At 40.4% G+C, this 20,779-nt stretch overlaps 1 protein-coding gene across 1 annotated transcript in view; it reads right to left on the bottom strand.

Annotated features, from left to right (window-relative positions):
• Nucleotides 1–4,526: 4,526 nt before the first annotated feature.
• AACS (acetoacetyl-CoA synthetase) overlaps nucleotides 4,527–20,779 on the bottom strand; it is a 44,872-nt gene continuing 28,619 nt past the window's right edge. Inside the window, exons 9-18 of the mRNA XM_064466374.1 lie at nucleotides 19,871–19,951; nucleotides 17,576–17,700; nucleotides 14,850–14,914; nucleotides 14,545–14,667; nucleotides 13,083–13,196; nucleotides 12,456–12,581; nucleotides 10,640–10,709; nucleotides 9,672–9,730; nucleotides 8,617–8,819; nucleotides 4,527–5,891 (exon numbers count right to left, since the gene is read on the bottom strand). Of these exons, the coding sequence (XP_064322444.1) occupies nucleotides 5,754–5,891; nucleotides 8,617–8,819; nucleotides 9,672–9,730; nucleotides 10,640–10,709; nucleotides 12,456–12,581; nucleotides 13,083–13,196; nucleotides 14,545–14,667; nucleotides 14,850–14,914; nucleotides 17,576–17,700; nucleotides 19,871–19,951 (1,104 nt within the window). The 3' untranslated portion in view covers nucleotides 4,527–5,753. The remainder of the gene's footprint in view (nucleotides 5,892–8,616; nucleotides 8,820–9,671; nucleotides 9,731–10,639; nucleotides 10,710–12,455; nucleotides 12,582–13,082; nucleotides 13,197–14,544; nucleotides 14,668–14,849; nucleotides 14,915–17,575; nucleotides 17,701–19,870; nucleotides 19,952–20,779) is intronic.

Raw genomic sequence — 20,779 nt, 5'->3', positions numbered from 1 at the left:
AAGGCTGGCGTCCGAGCCGTTCTTTCCCATGACACTGCATGCTGGGCTTTGGAGAACGAGGTAGTCACCAAGCCATGTTTCTCATGACATGCAAACCACACAACGAGAAGAAATACTCTCCTATTCCTTGGCAAAACACAGGCTGCAGATCAATAGGCTAGAATTGTTAGAAACAGTATCTTTGTAAAACTAAACCAGAAAACAGACAGGAACATACCCATCGGGGGGACTGGTGCCCTGCCACGACCAGTTCCTAATTTCCTTTAAATCACACTCCAGGGGAGGGAACAAACTGGAATAAGGGATTTTTTTTTTTTCTTTTTTGAGCAGACTCCTCATTAGCGATGGGAACCTCTACGTGTATAATATGCTATTGTAAACTAATTAATGATCCTGGAGATGTTTTTTCCAAGGGACATTATAATTTCAGCTGGAATCTCAGGCTGAATGCTGATAAGCCTCTTGAACTTTGCAAAACCACTTGTCAAAAGTACTAAGATGAGAATTCGTTAAGACATTATTTGTTAGACATAAAGATTTCGTCTTCTAATTAAGAAGTACAAGGCCCAATTAAGCTTTCACTAGTGTGCTACATAACCCGGTTAAACAATGGCATGCAAGGATTTTCCCACCCCCACCAAGGCTATTTTATCACTTAAGTTCATCTCCGACTGGTGGTTTGGAAGAATTTCTCCGGCCAGAAGCAATGATGAGAAATTGTGTGGACAGCTGCAGCCTGCTACATTAATACTTTGGGACGTCTTATTGTTCTGCAACTGAAATTGTTCTGAGACACTCTTTGACTCACTAATAGCATTTCAGAGACTGCTTCCCTCTCCTTTGCATAACAGATTCACTCCCACTTTGCACACAGATCATGTAGAGCAAGATGCTCAAACTGATGTTGATTATCTCATTATTTGAATCTAAAAAGGCCCCTAATTCCCAGCAAGGAAAACACGTGTGCTCTCATCAGCTCTAAGGCTGCCGTACTGGACTGCGGCCATGCTTCACAGCAATTCGTACCCTGATTTTATCTCTGGAAGAATAAAGTGTATGACATGTAGCTTCCTCTTTCCACAGAAAATGTGGAAGAAAATTAAGTTGTTTCTTGTTGCTGTCTAACACCTGATTACTCAAGAGCTAAAAATATCCCCCTCACGAAGGGAGAAAGATGAACCAAGCATTTTTGGATTCATCATCTCAGCTCTGCAGGACACAAGATCAGCCAGTAGACAGACGCCTCAGGAAACCAGTAACGAGCTAAAAGATTTAAGTGGAGAAATTGCTCAGCAGAGAGCTCCAAAGATCACCTGTAGGAAGACCAAAGCCTTCAGAAACGTTTCAGTACATTTGATCAGTCTCAAAGGTGGACAGAGGTTAAGTGCTCAATGAAGTGACCCTCTAGAAGAAAGGGAAGTGCAGAAACAGAAATGAAGCGTTATTCAAAACAACCCCTCTTCCAAAGCAATGTCTGTTCCACGCTCTGACCCAGGCACGAGCGCATCAGGCAATTCCAAATGCATTAGCTCACAAACATCTTTCCCACCTGAGCCAAGCTTTTGTACCTCTGAGCACCAAGGACAAAAATCACAGAATTTAAGGGCCTGGTCTCGTGCCGCTCCTGCGGTGCGCTCCAGCACTCGCCTTCTCCAGCAAAGGCCTCACACGTGCACAGAAGCGCTCGCTATCCACGAACCTTCTCCTTCTCAACAGCCTGTTGAGCACCTAAGAGTCACACACTATCTAGGAAAATATTTAGTAACAATCTTGAGCCTTAGCCCCACCAAAGCCCCAGTGCGTGCCAGCTGGAGCTGCACTTCCCAACACAGAGACCATGGCAGCACTTGCATCCAGGGATGTGACCTGGGGAAGATCATTCCCAAACATCTTCCACAAAGATGGACACCATCCATCACCTGGACACCATCTCCCTGCTAGAGCATTCCCTACAGGCACCGGTTTTCCCAAAACTGAAACCCTGCAGTTTTGTCTCAAGAACAAACTGGTACTCCTTACTAACGCATTTTAAATATTATTTTAACACCCATTTACCTGTGTGACTGACTGCTCTGCCTTGTAAATGATATCCTTTTAAATATGCATGCATTAAACTGAAAGACAATAATGGCCCCAGGGAAGTTGCATTCCATCAGGCAATTACCTGTGTTTTTAAAATCACTGAATAAGTAATTCACACAACCCATTTCTCTTGCACATAACAATAAACAATTTTATCAGCTATGCCCTGCTTGGGCTGTTGTGTACCAGCTCATCTTATTTCTTTGAGAACCACCACTAACCCGGGAAATTAATTGAAATCATAACACAGTGGGAAGGGGAAGTACCTGCTCTAACAGGAGCTGACAATAGCACATTTCTAAAAGGGGAGTGATAAAACTCTGTCTCTCAATGAGTCAAGGGCAAACGGGCTGATTCCATCATGTAGTTCAACAGAGTTGCTCTCAAATTCGCAGAAGACTGAGTGAGAAAAGGACCTCGCCTGAAGTACCTCTGCTCTGAATTTCCTTGCTGTTGAACATTTAATGTCAGAGGCTTAAAGAGGTTTCCAGAACTAGCCCTATTTGCTTGCCACTACAATATGCGTAACTTTTCAGCCTGTGAACCCCAAGTTATCAACAGGCCACAGAAATGAAGGGGGCTACACATCACCAGGTACACCTAGTTACACACCGACAGCCCTAAGGCATCAAGACTTTCTGGATTAAAAACTCCCGAGGCAGATCAGATCAGCGCTCCATCAGCTCGAACGCATTGTACAAGGGTTACCCAGCTCGCGCCTTAGGAGCGCCACAGAGCGAGGCTACTCAGGGGATCTTGTGCTGCTAACACCTTGGTACCAGGGGCTGCACTACCCTGCCAGACCTCATCTTTGCAGCCAAGCATCTGGTTGCCACCAGTTTGCAAGGACCCCCTCGAAACCACATTTGACCGCAATTACCCTGTGCTCAAGCCCTGGAGAGAACACAGCTATAAATTATGACCAGGGCTGGGAAGCAGAAGGAAAACTACTTTCCGCCCTTCCTTTGCAAACCGTGATGACTTCAGCTCCCTGCTTTCATGCCAGGGATATTTTGATGGGAGTACAGCCACGTTTACAGCTCCACGGCAGTATCCAAAGGAATCGGTCACTTGCATTTATCTTCACTTACCTTTGGTGTAAGCTGGTTGTCTGGAGGACAGGGTTTGCAGTGGGAGGAGTTGGACTCGGGAAGTCTGAGCAGTGTCCCAGCTTTGCCACAGCCTCATGCAAGTACCCACTGACCTCTCCTCCTCCCCGGACCTCCACGAGCTGTCAGCACCCAGCACTTCTGAAACTCAGATCCTTGAAACCAGCTATAAAGTACATGGATTATTACATATCTGCGGTTTTGTTTGTAACTATAGCCTGGGAAAAGCTTTGCACATCTGACATTTGCAAGAGATCAAATGGTATCCATTAACAAGACTTTCTACAGTGTTTCCAGCAGGACAAAGGATTAAAAAAGCAGCCTCTAGGCATTGTATATGTTCTTAATGTATCTGTGCTTCTAAACTATCTTTAATTAATGAAATACCCCAAAATTACTTATTAATAAGGATCCGTGGGCTTTGTAAACTCCAGACATTTTGCATGAATTAAAGAACAATATAATGAAGTTTTAATGAATACAAAGTCACAGTTAATGTAAAATTTATATATAGCATGCCAGAGGGAAAAGGAATTTAAAAGTACTTTAAATCATAGGTTATTGGCAGCTGGATAGCTCATTTTTATACTTTTTTTAATGGGTGCTTGGTCTTTATATAATCACATATATCATGCCAGCATGGTATATTGTCTGACTCGGCACAGTTCAGAAAGTCAAATGAAGACCAGCTCATTTAAAGCCTCATTTGCTAATGAGGCATTTCTGCATCCTGCAGCGGATGTGGAGCTGGTGTCCACAGTGACTGCGTTCTTTTGATTCAGTCATAGACCACCTGAGAGGGGCTGCTCCTCAGCTGCATTTACAGGCACTTTCACTCTTACTGAATTATTAGCGGCAATATTTGACATATTCTACAACAGCCTTCAGCTTACTGCAGCGAGTGAGCTGAGATCTATCACAGGGTGGAAGAAATATACAATAAATTTTTACTAGCTGCAGATAAACACGAGCATCTAGATTTTGCCCTAAGTAATGGGGTGCGTGCCTTTCAGTGCACAGATGTATCCCTTTTAGCAACATTAACGTATCACAGCCTACGACTTCTTACTGTACTGACACAAGGCACATTTTCAGCACGCTTTCTTCCACTCGCGTTCACCTGTGACCTTCTCAAGGAGCCAGCCACGCATACATAGCTAGCAGCAATGCTTTACTTGTCCTGGGTTCTGCATAAGGAAACAGGATAAAACTTCCAGAGAACGGTAATTTTGTAGTGGGGTGGACTTGGATTAAAACCATTAAAATCAGTAACAAATTAAGCCAGAAATAATTCCGTGACACCCAATCGAAAGGAAAAATAAGACAACAACTGAGTGAAAGTTGAAACAAATATATATTTTATATATATAAAGAATCAATTTATTGTAATTAACTCTATCAATGCTGAATGCATTCAACACAACTGTAAGGACATCCATGATCTTAATGCATTAAATATTTAACCCACAAAATTCAAATAGTGCAGGAGATACTGAATGCCAGCGATTCGGTACAACTACTGCAACTGTATTTCATGAAAAACAAAACAATGCTTTAGTGCTTCCATTTTACCGTTTTAGTATGCTCGTTACATTATTTTTTCCCTTTATAAACTGGAAGGATTCAGAGCTAGAAAACATTTTAGTCTTTCACTTTCAACACAACATTTAGTAAAAAAAGTTACAAAACCAGCAGCTTTTATTAAACAAACACACTGGAATTTTTCAGCTAACCTAACAGGGGACTGTTGCCTTACAGCCAATAAAGAACTTCAAAACAAGGAAGCAAAACGCTGTCCTCCACTGCCAGGATGTTAATCCAGAGTAATGACAGTAAATTCCATGGAAATAACCTGGAGTTACACCAGGAATAAGGAGCAGGCGATTGCTCCCTCACCTTCTGAACCCCCAGAAGTCTATCAACTAAAAGCTTCAAACAATAGCAAGGTTACATCACAAAATGAAGCAGCATTTACCTTCAAGGGTACCGTGAGATATTTCAAGACTGAAATTATTCTGAGTCAAGTCAAATGGGTTTAGTGCATTATGATTTGGCTTTATAAAAACATTTAAATGCACACTACATATAGAACACTTCCATGTCAAGTAGTTAAAATCACCGTATATTCTTTACGGGTGACAAACACATGGATTGAAAAAGTGCTGCTAAAAATCCAGTTTAAAAAAAAAAAGCAAGCAAACATTTCATGAAAGAAACATTCTATTTGCAACTAACTTCTGCTATTGGTGCTCCTGTTTGATGGGCTGCTGATGTAAATCTAAGCAGAAAAGATATACTCATATATATATATTAAAAAAATAAAATCAAAACAGGCAGGTTCTTCCTTCCTTCCAGGCTGGAAAAAACTCCAAGACATATGGCATATTCAACCAATAAAAGGGAGTTAAGCTTCACCCGAGCCTTTCATAATGCACTTAATGAATTTTTTTTTATTTTAAAAGAACCACTGGTATTAAATAGAGCTTTTTCTTTACATACAGTATTGGTATATACAAAACACACACAGAACAAAGACAGATGCAAAGAAGCGAACAAGTGACTTCAGAAGTTCTGAAGCTCAGGAATATTTTGGTACAGGTCCAAAGTCTCTGGGTTTGAGAAAGCTCCCCGCTGCTCAACCTCTTTCCCTGCAATTATTTGCTTCACAGCTACTTCCACTTTTTTCCCATTGATCGTATACTGAAAAACAAAACCAGCAATGATAAAATTACACTTCTCATTTAGCAGCTTTATGGAAATATTCATGAAACCCCCACCAATCCCAGAACACAATCAAAAGTTAGCACAATGTCTTCCCTTTTCTGTTACACTTGAGGCACCAGAATCTTTCTTCTGAAAGTCACCTGAAGAGTAAGTGGAATTCAAAGAAGGGTTTTTATGTGATTTTAATTTATTATTCCTGTTTGGTAATACTGTGAGAACCTGATCAAGCTCCAACTTAAACCAATGAAACTAGACCAGAATCATGGTATAAATGCTAAAAATCTTTAACATTTTATGTTCAGACACATCCAGTTTTCAAACAGCTTTTCATTTTCTAAGGGTGGGTTCGGGTAAAGCCCAACTCCATGGGGCTTTGGGAGAAGAAAGCCACGACTTTTATATCTTAAATGGACAATCTTTTTCTAACAGGGTAAGGTGAAACACCAAGCTTACGTGTCCGACATTCAAATGTTTCAAAACAAACCATAGGAAACAGAGCCTTTGCCTCCACTTACGAATCACACAAATTCTATTACATAGAGTCACTCCAAAAGAAAGGATGTTGCAGAAAAAAACCAAACTAACTTTTTTCATCTTGAGATTAGACCACTATAATTTCTGACTAGTAAAGTACAGTAAGGAAGAACTACTCCAACCGTCTAGAGTCTGTTGGGACTGTCAGGCCCATTTTAGATCATGATTGCTGCTTTTATGGGTACCAAGGCTTTAATACCACGGTCCTTGGGCTGCTGCCACTGAGAAGTTTTGGGGGTTGCCAACTTTGAAAAGCTGACCTCCAAACATCTCCTTAGTCTTGTCTGTCTGCTCTGGGAATAAAACCCACACTTGCTTTTCTACTGAATCTGCTGATCGAGCAACCCAGGGTGTTCCTGGCCTCCAAAGCCACTGAAACTCCTGAACTCCAGGCACCACCACTCTTCACAGATCTTTCAGAGCCCGCTAAATAATCCTCAATTCAATACACTCTTACAATATTGATCTCCATACTACATAAAACTTTTCCTTATTAAAACTACTGAAGTCATGTGTAATCCTGCCCTCCTGAACGACCTTAATTAACTGCTCTTCCTCCTCAACAATTAGCAACCAAATTTTCTCAAGTGCTCAGAAACCAGAAGGTGTGTGTGGCCTGCAAGGGAACTTCCCCCTTTAAAAAAAGGGGCAGACAGACTGTTCAGCAAAGCAAATTTGTTTACTTCAACTAGAAAACAATTTGTGGATGGTGACCTGGACAGGACAGGACTGAAAGATTCACACTAGGAGTCCACAGTATGTTTTTAACACCTGGATCTCTCATTAAACCCCATGCTTTGTATTACTCAAGTCCTAATCACTTCACAGCTATACTATTTCTACCAGTACACAGAGTCAGTAGACAGCCAGGATTAGACTGTATTTTCAGATGAGGATTCAAGTACATTTCGGAAAGTAGCAGAAAATAGAAAAGGTTTTCCTTCCAAGCAAAACTTTCAAAGAAAGATGGGAGACAGCTTTGATCACTTCACTGCTGTCGTATTTACCTGAAAGGTAATTAAAATTCACTCAATTGTATATTCAGTCAAAGTGTGAACTAATTAATGATCTAAGCAGGCTTTCCTGAGGGGCAGCCCATCACAGACACCTCACTGCCATCAACTTCACGCTATACATTCAGATGACTTACACAGTTTACAAGTTCAACACAAGTTGCAGCCCAGAAAATCTAGACTTCACCAGTTAACAGGTGCAAGGGATTTTGCAGTCATGCAAAAAAGACATTTTGTTTCAGGGCACTGCTGGCAAGTAACACTTGGCTCAGAGTAACCCAACAGATCAGAACGAGATTGCTGTGTGCACTATAGGGGCTGGCAGTCCTGGAGCCTAAACCACTCTCACACAGAAACCTACACTGGCAGTAAATGGGTATCAGAAACCAGATGATTGCTCTGAAGTCTCAAGCCTTTCCTCCAGACACACTCAAGTCTATGCACAAATGGACTTGAGACAACTAGACTCTGCACCCCATTCTGCTGCTTCCAGAGCTGTTGAGGGGACTCTTGCAACCGAGAGGGCTATAAAACAGGCATTCCCATTAAAGAGCTCATACAGCAAGGAAGTGCACTGTAAAGTAACACAGCTCCAGAAGACTGAGCATGCAGAACCTTTAGCTATATGCGTTTCTCTCCCCTCTCACATGCACAAAGATTTTATTTTAGTTACTGCTACAGTTAAGACAGTGATAAAGCTACATTTAAGTGCCTAAAGAGATATAAAATAATTTTGTAAACCATTTTGCTTTTACAAGTTTTCTCACTGCTCTCAGCTTTCATAAGAATATCATTTTTGAAACAGGAAAACAAAAACAAAATAAACTTATGGGTAGTCAGAAGAGCTGAAGTTAAATTACCTTTTTAATATTTTCCTATAAAAGGCTTAAGTATATATTACTGAGAAAATGCAACACATTTATAAACTGAGAGTGGGCATTTTTAGGTATTGTTAAAAACAAAAACACGCTTAGCTGAAAAGGAGATGAAATGATGTTGCTAGGCAACATAGACAAACTATTTATAAAGCTCGAATACACTTTTGAGATGCTGAAATTTCCACGCATGGGGGTTTGAAGAGCAATGACAACTGCTCCTTAATTACTATTCAAGGTGACAAAGAAAAAAAGCAGGCAGCGTTTTTCATGACATACCGGAATGCCTTTGGTTTCTAGAATGAGGCTTGGAACATGCCTGGCAGAAAGCGCTATACGTATTGCATCTCGAATTCTTTTCACCAGATCCTCGCTGAACGCATGGTTTAATGCCATCTTCAGGAAGAGTATCACCCTCTCCTCCCCATCTTTGTTGTACTGAGGGACACACAGGCTATCGGAAACCTCCTCAAAGGCTTCAACTGAAAATAAAGGAAGAGTCCTTATTAGCTCTTGCATTTGTGTATTATTCTGGATGCACATTTTTTGTAGTTGCACCAAAAGAAATATGACCTCCCCTAGGGCTGCAAAGGCAAAGCAGATGTCCTGGCTAGGTTATTCTACAACGAACTTCCCCTCTGGGTGCTCTGAAATTTTAACTCCTGCTCAGGTGAAAATCCAGGTTTGAGGACTGTATGTATTTATGCTCAGGACAAAAAAAAAAAGCTGTAACTTTTGGGACAGATAAGCTTTTCCACTGAGCCATTTTCTTTGGATTTCCCCACAACCCCCATTGCTGCATAGACATAAAACTAACATGCTTGATCACACAAGAACAAGGAGGGGCAACAAGCTCTCAAGTCTCAGATTAGCACCTTTACAGGCACACAGTTTTACCACCTCTCACAAGATAGGCCTTCTTTGAAATATGAATCATAAGTTCAAGAACTTCATTTAATTATTAGGCAAAACACAGTAAAACCAGTGTGAAGAGCTTGTATTGGGGGAAAAATGAAAAGCCTCAGAAGTTAGGTATTCTTTTATACATCTGCATGATATAATTAGTCTGTAAGGCCTTATTATGTGAAAGCAACACCTTACGGAGACCACATCTCGACTACTCATCTCCAGAACTACAGATACTTCAGGAAAGCAACCAATTTCAAGTCTATGAAACAGAATTTTACTGTTAATGCTGATATGCTCTGTACTGTCTTTATCTGAAAAACAGCAGGTCTTATTATTTAATCCTTCCAAACACCTTTATAATGCTTACATTTCAGATTTAAGTCAACAATGTCACAGCTGAAAGAGGTGGAAAGTTAATTTCATACCTATGTTATAGATTTCAGAACTTCCGAATCTTACTCCATTTGGATTTAATGTACCATCACTGAAAATCACACACAAATAAAGAAGCATTAAAATGTGATTAGAGCTTGATGAAAAGAGAAAAATCGATGCAATTAACCAAGTCTCTCTACATTTCATGAAGTGAATATGCAGTCACATTAGAAACAGAATTTTAAAAGAATCTGATTCAAAACAGCATTTTGCTCATTAGAATTAAGTTGTACAGAGAATCTCAACGTTATTCATGCACCTTTCCCGGTCCCTCCCCTTTCTGGGAGCCTACAAATACACACACACCACTGATGACCAAACAGACCAGGAAATCTTTGTAGTACTCCATCATATTGCAAGTACATATCATTACTTTCCAGTCTCTTATAGCTGGAACTTGTGTTTCATATATAGCAGCCTCACACTGTATGTCTGTTGAGTCGGTCTATTTGTGACAATGCCAGACACAGCTTCACTGCATTGGCTGAACTTTGTTTGGAACAGCAACTTTTAAATACAAGCCACAATTGCGTTCTCAAATGTCTATGATCACTAACTCAAGCAGAGCTTAATACCTGACCTTCTATAGTTAAGTTTTGCTGTAAAGCAAGTCAATGGCAAACCCAAGACCAGAAGACAAGTTTCCTGATTCACCATCCTAAATGTGCTGTACTCTCAATTCGAACTCTTACGTCATCATAAACCATGGAACACAAAACCAAATCCAATACTGCCTTGCGTTCACATATACAAAAGTGGGGTAGAATTCTGAAGTGGGCTCTTCCCTCTAATCCAGCTGCTCTGGTTAATTTAAGGTTTGAAATCTACAATACTGGGTTTAACAAAATGAATATAAAGCTACAGGCATGACAGAGAATCACATACGTTATGCTCCAAGGTGAAGTTTGCAAATTTTAACAATCGTTTACTCAGAAAACTTTCCCCAAAAATACTACACCTGCGACCCAGCATGACAATTCCTCCTGTTTTGGGATTAATTTTGCAGTAATCACCATGGGCCCAAACACCTATTAGAGAATGACAAAGGTTAAGCCGCTGATTTCTTATTCATACACACATTTGTGTAACTCAACTCACGTAACTTAGTAAAACACATACAAAAACATAACATATCAGGTATATCATATACCAATTTATAGTTACATATAGTATATATAGATAAAATACATGTTACTGTTATAGTAACGTATACACAATATTACTCTCTCTATATATTAATTATATGTGATATATAAATATGAAATTAATAACGAGAGAGAGAAAATGACCCACAGCAAATGTAGCAGTACTTAACTACGCAGACAATCCACCTTGCATTTACTACAAAGAGCTAGCACACACAAGAGTAGCTCACGTATTAGGATCAAACCCTAGGTGATCTTCCAATTGCTTGTTTGCATGACTATATGGCATCCTTTAGAAAACAGATTAATAGATGCTCTGAACACCACATTTTGAGGGAACTGGAAGAGTCTTCCACAAAGGTAACTACATTCCCACAAGTCTTTCCTGATCCACTTTTATCACGTATATTTCTGTGCATGAAGCTTTCTGGACTTGCAGAATAGGTCAACAATTCTGTAGGGAGCTTATGTGCTTAATGCTCTTGATTTGCGATAATGTAAAATCAGACCTGACTTCTCAGAGCTGGAATACCTTTTGTATTATTTTTAAGATTGGTACCACTACAGCAGCCTGCCACAAACAAATACAAGCCAATTCTACTAAATTTTTCTGAAGAAAAAACAAGCCTTAATTATTTGCACATGCATATGCAGATAAGACCATCTTCTAAATTAACTGTTACAACCTTAAGCACATTTACAAGGAAAAACAGAAAAGGGGTTTCAGGCAGAACCTCTGGACCATGGTGATTTCAGTCTAACAACTGTCACACAGATTATTCTGCCCCCCCCCCCCCATTTATTGCTGCCAGGCTTACATGCACACTGCAACTTCCACATTCCCTCAATTTTCCTATACGATTATCTCCTGCTGCACGTCCTGACTTCTCTTGTGAATCCACTCTCTATTGCTGCTCTTTATAAAAAAGCTTCCAACTCCCGTAGGAAGCAGCGTGAGGTCCTGCTCCTATAAAAGCCCCTGCCCAGTAGACAGCAGGGAGTTCAGCATTGCTGTGCCACATGAGCAAAAGCTCTGGATGAGCAGAGTCCTCCACAATTACTAGGAAGAAAGCCTCTGGCCCATAGTATCTGTTCCTTTACTCTTACCACCACTGGAAGACTGTATGAATGCAGAATATGCATGTCTGAGGCAGCATATATTTAAACCTCATGCTAATGAGGTAGCAGGTCAGCACTTATCCCTTCGGATTCACTCCTCCGGCTAGGTAGGAGCAGTCTGGCAGAGGTGCAATAGCACTCATTAATGGAGGATTGCTCCCTGACCTATTCAGCACTTTCATTTCACACTCATGCCAAGCAGTCTATGCCTGCACTACAAGATTATCAGGCTGTTACAGTCATATCTGCCTAATGACAGAAGGAGCAAAATGGGATTGGAGCAAAATTGGATTTCCAGAGATTCTTATTAAACTGTTTTGAATCCATATTCAAAACAAAAACAGAGTGAGATGATACGGAACATGCTGTGAGTTCTCACCCTGGAAATCTAGATTCAAAGCTTCACCTGCCTATCACTGGGCAAGAATAAGCCTGTACCCTCCTCAGAGCAGCAATACAATCTATATCCTTGGTCAATTTAAGCAATATCCAAAGCATTTCGTTACATACCTGGGAATTTTGAAAAATAAGCCTTCCTGTATTTGTTTCCATTCTCATCGTTCCAGAAGTGCGTAGGCTGACAGGGAATAGGCTTGGTACAAACCAGCTCTCCACTTTCACCCCAAACTGGTTTCCCTGTTTACAAAGAGAGAAATGTTTTCTGCATTTCCCTTCTGTAAACAATAGAGTATCAAAGCAAAGAGCATCTACAGCTATTGCTTACATGCCAGATGCTGATGCAGATATGGGATGAGCCCTGACTAGTAGTCTTAACAGCTTTTATTCAGTTCTTAAACTCATCCTGTCTTAACCTCAGCAATTTCAGGAGTTACACCACAGGGTGAAGCCAGCCTGGCATCCACAGTGACACAGCTAATTAGCACACACACCAGAGGCTGGAATTTGGCTTGACGTGCTTTAACAGAGTAATGGAAAAGGAGGGCCTTTTTATACATTGATTATCTTCATTAGAGTCCTGTTCAATCTAGATCCAATGGATCAAGATCCAGGTTTTGCAGAACATGTTTCCACAGTGAAATCACCCATTTACAGCTCTTACTCATCTGATGACTGAAACATAAGGTCATGTAACTACTGTATTTTGTAAATGTATAAAATATTTTGGATAATAGGTACCTTCATCATTCCATGCTTCTACAGCCATTCCAAGATTTCTGGCCTGAATTTCTCCTTTGTAAACTGGAATTGTAACATTCTGACCCATGAAACAGGAAATTATATCCGTCCCACCTACAATGAAAGAAGTTTATTAGAATACACAGTACTTCTTGGAAAAAGCAAAACTGTTCTTTAGAACAGCTAGCTGCCACCTCTGCCAAATGCTTCTGATCCACATTAAGCAGCACAGAATATACAGTCAGTATTATCTAGGATGTTATCTGACAATAAAAAAAAGGTTTCTTTTCTTTACATATCTTTTTAGATGTGTATGCCCTTCATGCAGAAATATCCCTTAAGGCATAACATTTCTTCTTCCAACGGTTCCTTTAATTTCTTTTAAGAAAGTTTCCATTTGTATAAGAATGAGAAAATAAAGAGACCCAAGTTTACAGACTTAGATATTTAAGATAACTTATAAATGTTTTCTTGGTTTTTTTCATCAGTTTACAACTAACCAGTCAAGCTATTCCACTCAATATTTACTTAGCTTTTATACCTTGTTCTCATTAGCACAGAGGCTGGAGGGAAACCATGCCTATAGGATGAAGAGTTACCTTAATAAAAATAGATACTGTCAAAGTGCTTACTTAACTGGAATATTTATAGTCTTTCTATGACTTCAAGGAAGTAGGATTATAAGATACGAATCAATCCTGTTAGCTTTACTCATAAAAATAGTCTGCTGCATTTGAGACTATTAATGTCTATAGTAGCTTGTTCAAGATTCGGCACCACTCTTACTAAGACCACAGTCAGAGGTGACTTTAGTAGCAGAATAATCAGACTTTAAAAATCAAACCAAAATGAGTTAAAATGCCCGGTGAAAAAAATCAGTCCTCATTACAAAGCAGAATGAGGAGTTCTGTGGTGGACCTTACGTGAACAGAAGCTGCCTCAGCTAGCACTCCTCACAACAAACTGCACAGTATGTAGGCTTGATATTTCTCTAATTATATAATTTACAAAAAATCTGTCTGCAGTGCCAATTATTTGGCACAAAAGAATTGAAATGGGAACATGGAAAAACCTCTCCAAGAGGTATTTTCTGCTAAAGTCAGCTATTTGCAGAACAGTATGTTCTGTAGGTTAATAGACTCTTTTCTTGATCTCACCCTGCTACCCCTAAGGACAGCCAGTCAAAATAAATGATCTTGCTTAAAAAAAGCAAAGATCCAAAACATCCACCATGTCAGAAACATTCCACCTAAAAGCCTTTGAGTGTACGAGCTTCATTATGGCACACTGAATTATGCAGAAAATCTCTGCACTAAATAGACAATTAATTCCAGTTTAACTATAACCAAGCCTGAGTGATCCAAGGCTTAAGCTTCCCAAATATACAGCAGCAAACAAGCAAGAAGAAAATGCAGAGGCAATGAACAGAATTAGTAAGGTGCATGCAACACAAAGTCATCACCTGAAACGGATCCCAGGAGGACACTGCTTTTTATGTGTTTGTAGACATACTCATAGCTTTGCGATTTGAGCGGTGATCCTGTAGACAGTATAGTGTGGAGTGTCTGGAGATTGTGTGTTTCACCTTAAAAAGGAGGAAAACAACAAACTAGTTTAAGGTAGAACTTTTAAGAGTTTGTAACTATTTGTCACTACAATCCAGAGTGATTACAAAAAGGACTTTGTGACAAGATACAGGGCCAGAACCTAGAGAGGACAGGCAGGAGGGAGGATAGAAAGGAGTTGGTTTTTTTTCTTGAAGCTTACATGGTTTTAAATTTTTCTCTTCTAGCACAGCCAGCCACTTGGCACCTGTTCCAAGGATGGTGATCCTAGAGGGGAAAAAAGTTTAAACGTTTAGCATATTTAAATATGCTAGGATTCTGAAGACCTGCAATTCCCACTGCAGTAAGCAGAGGCTGTAGATACTCCGTACACTGATTAGTCAAGCAATGCAGTCTCTTAAAGCTTTCTAAGTGCAAGGCACATCCTTTTGAGCAATCAAAATTAGTCAGATCACACGTAATTTCTGCAGCTTTGAAACTTCTAATTCTATCTTTAAATATTAAGCAAAGCTTTCCCACCTCGTGGAAGACGTTCACTTTCATTTACAGGAATCATAACTGCAGAACACTCCAAAGACATCACAAAATGTTACAACGTTTACTTCATTAATGGGCCATAATTGCCACTACGCTGTTTTAACACAAAAGTGCTGCCTTGTTAGTCTTACACATAAAAATGTTGCCATTTCAGGGCACAGTTTAACAAAGAACATTCACTCTGATGACAGTAGCCAGTGATTTTCTTAGATACCTGTTCAGTTTCCACTGATGAAAGTGAGTTGCAGGTGCCTAACTGAACATGAAATTTGGCCTAGCTAACCGATCAAATCCCGCCCTTGCAAAAAGTGTCTTTAGAGCTCTTCAAGACAACATAATTAAAACTTGAAACGAAGGCTGTACCCATTCCCTAATCGATCAATGAAAGTGCTAGTTTAATGTTTCTGCTGACTGTCAGGAAATCTTCTTCCCTGCCTCCTGCTAATTCGTTTTATATTACAGCAATAAACTCATGCAAGAAAATGCATAGAGAGAGGTAAGAATAAGGGGTACAGCCTGAGTGCACAGAACACGGGCCATACATCCATCAGTAGAACCTGAAATAAGATCTTGCTATCTTTGCTTTTACTCTGAAGACAAGATGGAAAGTAGAACAGCTCTTGAGATGATAATACAATTTCAGAAACAGAGGCAGCGCTATTTCAACACTATCAACAGGGAATATCTTCCTTTGCCGTTTGGGTGACAGTTACTGAGGGCCTACCCAAGAGGTGGCAGCAACAGGGACAGGCTAATTGCACAAAAACACTGGTGCATAGAGCACTTTATCAGGTACATGGGAACAGCACGTGAGAACCCACAGAATATACTGCCCCTCCGGTACCACAACCATGTGAAGTATTTTTAGTCTTGTGTAATATTTTACTTTCCTTCCATGGTTCAAATTTTTGCCTATTTTGCAGTTAGAATACATAATGCTTCTCTGTTTATTTTTAAGCTCTTTGACACTTCCTCTACAGCACATGTAGAGCCTAGTCTTCTATTATTTCCTTCCAAATGCTATATAATTAGTGGATGGTGACTAAATACAGTTCACTTGAATAGATCTTTAATTGATGTCCACTTAAGTAATTCTTGTCATGCAGTATGAGATACATTTATGATACTATAAGAATATGCTATCTGAAAGAAAGTATGGTACATCTTCAGAGAAGTAAAGTAGTCTTAACATGTTGAAGCCTTTTTTTCTTAAATATGTAACATATGACTGAGTTGGGAACAGACTGCATTATGAAGTACCACACAGATGGCCACCGCTTTTAGCACCAGATTACAAAAGTGAGACATGCAGACACATTTCAGTTATCTTCACTTACTTTTGGCATGTAGAAACAATGCTTAAAAATAAGCTGTGTTATTTCTCGATTCTAAATTTTTGCCTGTTGATCTACTGGGGTTTTTTTGCGGGGTGGGGGGTGTTTTAAGTTTGTGGTTTTGTATTGGGTTTTCTTTTTTTACTGGAAGCATTCTGACTAGGCACTAAACTTCAATTATGATAGCCAGAGACAAAATGTCAGTCTTTAAATACTACATGTCACAAAAGACAGAGTGGAGTTTTAATTATTAATTATTAAGAGTCAGAAAGTAAATCTTTTGACATCCACTTTCTGCCACAAATGAATTAAAATTAATTCCCAATTAAAAATGACACTCATTATTTTACTGGTAGTATCATTCAGATCTACTCCTTACATCCAGTTGGGAAAATAGGGAAGTTATATTTAAAAAAAGTTTAACCAGTGTACAAAGCTAAATACCACCACAGGATTTTACAGCTGTTTTTCTGATACCTGCCATTTCTCTAGGCTTCGAGAGAGGGCACTGTGAGCATTTTTTACACACAAAGAACTGTGTAAAACAGTTAACAGCTTGACAGGGAGAATTAGGCATTACAGATTAAAAAGCAAAATATGAAAATATAAGCAACCCTGCTGAGCCTTTCCAGTCCATTTATGTCTTTAAGTCAAAGTGCTATATTGAGTCTTATGCTGAGCTGCTTGAAATAAAGGATTCTTATTTTCTAAGTGTGCTCAGAAATTACTCTTCAGATTGCTCCCAATTACTGCCTTTTGAAAAGGCTGCTCTTGAAAACTGACTATTGAACCAAAATTCTTTGTTTGCTTGGAATCCAAATACTTGACTCAAAATTGAAACAATCAGCTCTTTGTCTCTTCTGCTCTCTCTCAAAGACTGTTTTAGTACAAAATTTTAAAACGTAGTTCCACTCAAGGCTAAGCCAAAAGATAAACTATGTCATGCTACATACTAGTTTCTGACCAAGGGAACACCACCTTTAATGAGGCTGCTTACATGCGGTCACCGTTAGAGGAGCAAAGACCGTTATCCTTCCATTTAATCCTGTTTACATACCCTAGTCTGTCAGTCAAGTCCCAGAGCACATTTGGAGATGGAATTAGAGGAGATCCATCATACAGGACCACTGAAGCTCCTGTAGCAAGTGCAGTCACTAACCAATTCCACATCATCCAGCCGGTCTGGAAAAGAGAAAATACCTACGTTAGTTTCTATCTTTGTCAGCTGGCTGACTGCTTTCCTGGCAACTCCAGGATCAGGAGTGTTGCTCACTGTCATATGCTGGTAGAGGAGCTACAGGCAACTGGCAAATGATGGACAGGTGTAACTCTTGGCAGAATCATCTGGACCAAAGCATGCTCCCAGCCCTTATGCAAGAGGGTCATCTTCCCCTCCACTTTCCTTGCCTGAAGTTTTCCTGCTTTAAGAAACTGTTAAACCAGCACTTGAGTTTATGCCCATCTCTGCCTATTATGTCTAATCATATTATTTAGGAATCGGAAAGTAAGGCTGGAGTATTGTTTGTCCTCTGACCCATCCCAAGACTGGATCAGCTACATGTTCCCAACGGATGTCCATCTAACTTACTCTTAAAAATACCTAATGAGATAGGGATTCCATACCTCCCTATACACACACTTCTGAAGCATGAGAGAACCAGCATGACAGAGCAAGAGACAGGACAACTTTGGGACAAGGTAATTATAATGATTCCTCCATGGAGATATTACAAACTAACTAGCAGTGTTAAAAGTTAAGAAAGAAACTCATGAGGAAAGACATTAGTCTTCTCAAACTGTTACAGTAACAGAAGACTAATAGAAGAGTAATTTTCTTTACCACAGCATCAGAAAAAACCCACCACGTAACTGAAATCCTACAGAGATCAGTTTTATTCACTTCACTTTACTAAACTTGAGAGTCCTGCAGCTTCTTTCCTCACCACCAAAACAAAGACATAACATAAATTCTCATCTTCAGTATGGTCAAGCCTTGCATGACACAGGAAGGTGGAGCCTGTTTTGCAGGTGATATTGATGCAGCAGTTAGATCAATAAATGTAAGAGACTAAAAATCAATCCATTTTCCTCACTAATTAGATCAGAAACATTTAATATGGGTTTGACCTTTTATCAGAAAGGTCCCTGTTGCATTTTATTATTCCACTTGATTTTTTTAAACTCAGTTAAGTAGGACAATCCCTTGCAGAGCAAGAATTAAAAGTACATTAAAAAGTACAATCACAGAATCACAGAATCATTAAGGTTGGAAAAGACCTCTAGCATCAAGTCCAGCCATCAACCCATCACCCCCAGGCCTCCTAAATCATGTCACGAAGGGCCACATCTACACGTTTTTTGAACACCCCCAGGGATGGTGGCTCCACCACCTCTCTGGGCAGCCTGTGCCAGTGCCTGACCGCTCTTGCAGGGAAGACATTTTCCCTAATATCCAGTCTAAACCTCCCCTGGTGCAGCTTGAGGCAATTTATTCTCGTCCTATCACTTGTGACTTGGGAGAAGAGGCCAACACCCACCTCACTACAACCTCCTTTCAGGTAGCTGCAGAGAGTGAGAAGGTCTCCCCTCAGCCTCTGCTTTTCCAGGCTAAACGCCCCCAGCTCCCTCAGCTGCTCCCCATCAGATCTGCTCTCCAGACCCTGCCCTTCTCTGGACACGCTCCAGCCCCTCAAGGGCCTTCTTTTCCTGAGGGGCCCAAAACTGAACCCAGGATTTGAGGTGGGGCCTCACCGGTGCCGAGCACAGGGGCCCCATCCCTGCCCGGCCCCTGCTGGCCACACCAGGGCTGACACAAGCCCGGGGGCTGGTGGCCTCCTTGGCCCCCTGGGCACTGCTGGCTCATGCCCAGCCGGCTGTCAGCCAGCACCCCCAGGGCCTTCTCCGCCGGGCACTTTCCATCCACACGCCCCAAGTCTGCTGTGCTGGATGAGACCCAAGTGCAGCACCTGGCACTTGGCCTGGTTAAACCTCATACAGTTGATCTTGACCCATCGATCCAGCCAGATCCCTCTCCAGAGCTGTCCTACCCTTGAGGAGATCGACACTCCCACCCAATTTGGTGTTATCTGCAAGCTTCCTGAGGGCACACTCAATCCCCTCATCCAGATCACTGATAAAGTTATTAACCAAGACTGGGCCCTAAACTGAGCCCTGGGGGACACTGCTCACGACCAGCTGCCACCTGGATTTGGCTCCATTCATCACAACTCTCTGGGCTCGGCCATCCAGCCAGTTTTTAAGATGTACCTGCAGACTTTTCCTACAAGATCTCCTATCTTTAAGAAAAATATGTTAAAGTGTTTTTTAAAATGCCTTAACAAGCCACACTTGCCGTTGTATAGTACATAATAATGTCACTGCTGGTCATGTTGCCATGAAGAATGTGTTCCTTCAGATGCTGTATTAGCGTACCCTGAAAAAACATAGTGAAAGAAAAATATAAGTTCACATGAATGAAAAGCAAAAATTCTGACAGAACATTAACACTGCCAATCCTTTGCAGGATGTACTCCAGGATTACAGGCAAGTATTTCCTTTTAACCACAGTTGAAGTAAATCCCAGGGTCTATCTACAGCAGCAGCAATTGCATTCTCCATTTTCTCACATAACTTTTCAGCCTCTCTTATTAGACCTCAGCAATTCCCACTGCACATCACTTGTAATCCATTGAATAAATAACTTCCTTCGCTTCCAACTCTGCCCAGACATTAGAGTTGCAGAGTACTCCATGCAGGCTATAATTTTAACAGCGTGCTTTTACCAGTCAGATTTCCAAGATAAGTGCTTTGACAGAGTTTCATTTTCAGTATATCTAGGCAACTGGGAGGAATGAAGGACCTAGAGCTCCTATAAACTGCAGCAGCTGCAATACATTAACACTGTTTATCCAAACCATCTTATCTATTAACATCTAGGAGATGAAAGACCTAACTATATGTATCTTTTGTAAACACCGAAGTGACTAGCAATGTGAAAAATCATTATTGTGAATATTGACGCTTTGAGCAGTCAGAAGTTTATTACTTCCTTTCCTCTTTTGTTGGAAATACCATTGAAGTACCTTTCTGATCATCATTAAAGCATAACTTGTTAGGATAAATAAATTTACAAACTATTTCACTACGTCACTTCACTGCAGTGACAAATTCATGTGGTTGATTTTAAAATAAAGATGCGTTTTGCATTTATGCAAGGAGTTATAGTGGAACTATTAAGAGCCTCATAAGCATGAAACAAGAT

This window comes from Phalacrocorax carbo, chromosome 15 (assembly GCF_963921805.1).
Source record: "Phalacrocorax carbo chromosome 15, bPhaCar2.1, whole genome shotgun sequence".
Taxonomy (NCBI): Eukaryota; Metazoa; Chordata; class Aves; order Suliformes; family Phalacrocoracidae; genus Phalacrocorax; species Phalacrocorax carbo.
The sequence above is the reverse complement of the archived record's forward strand: the minus strand, read 5'-3'. Positions and strand labels throughout refer to the sequence as shown.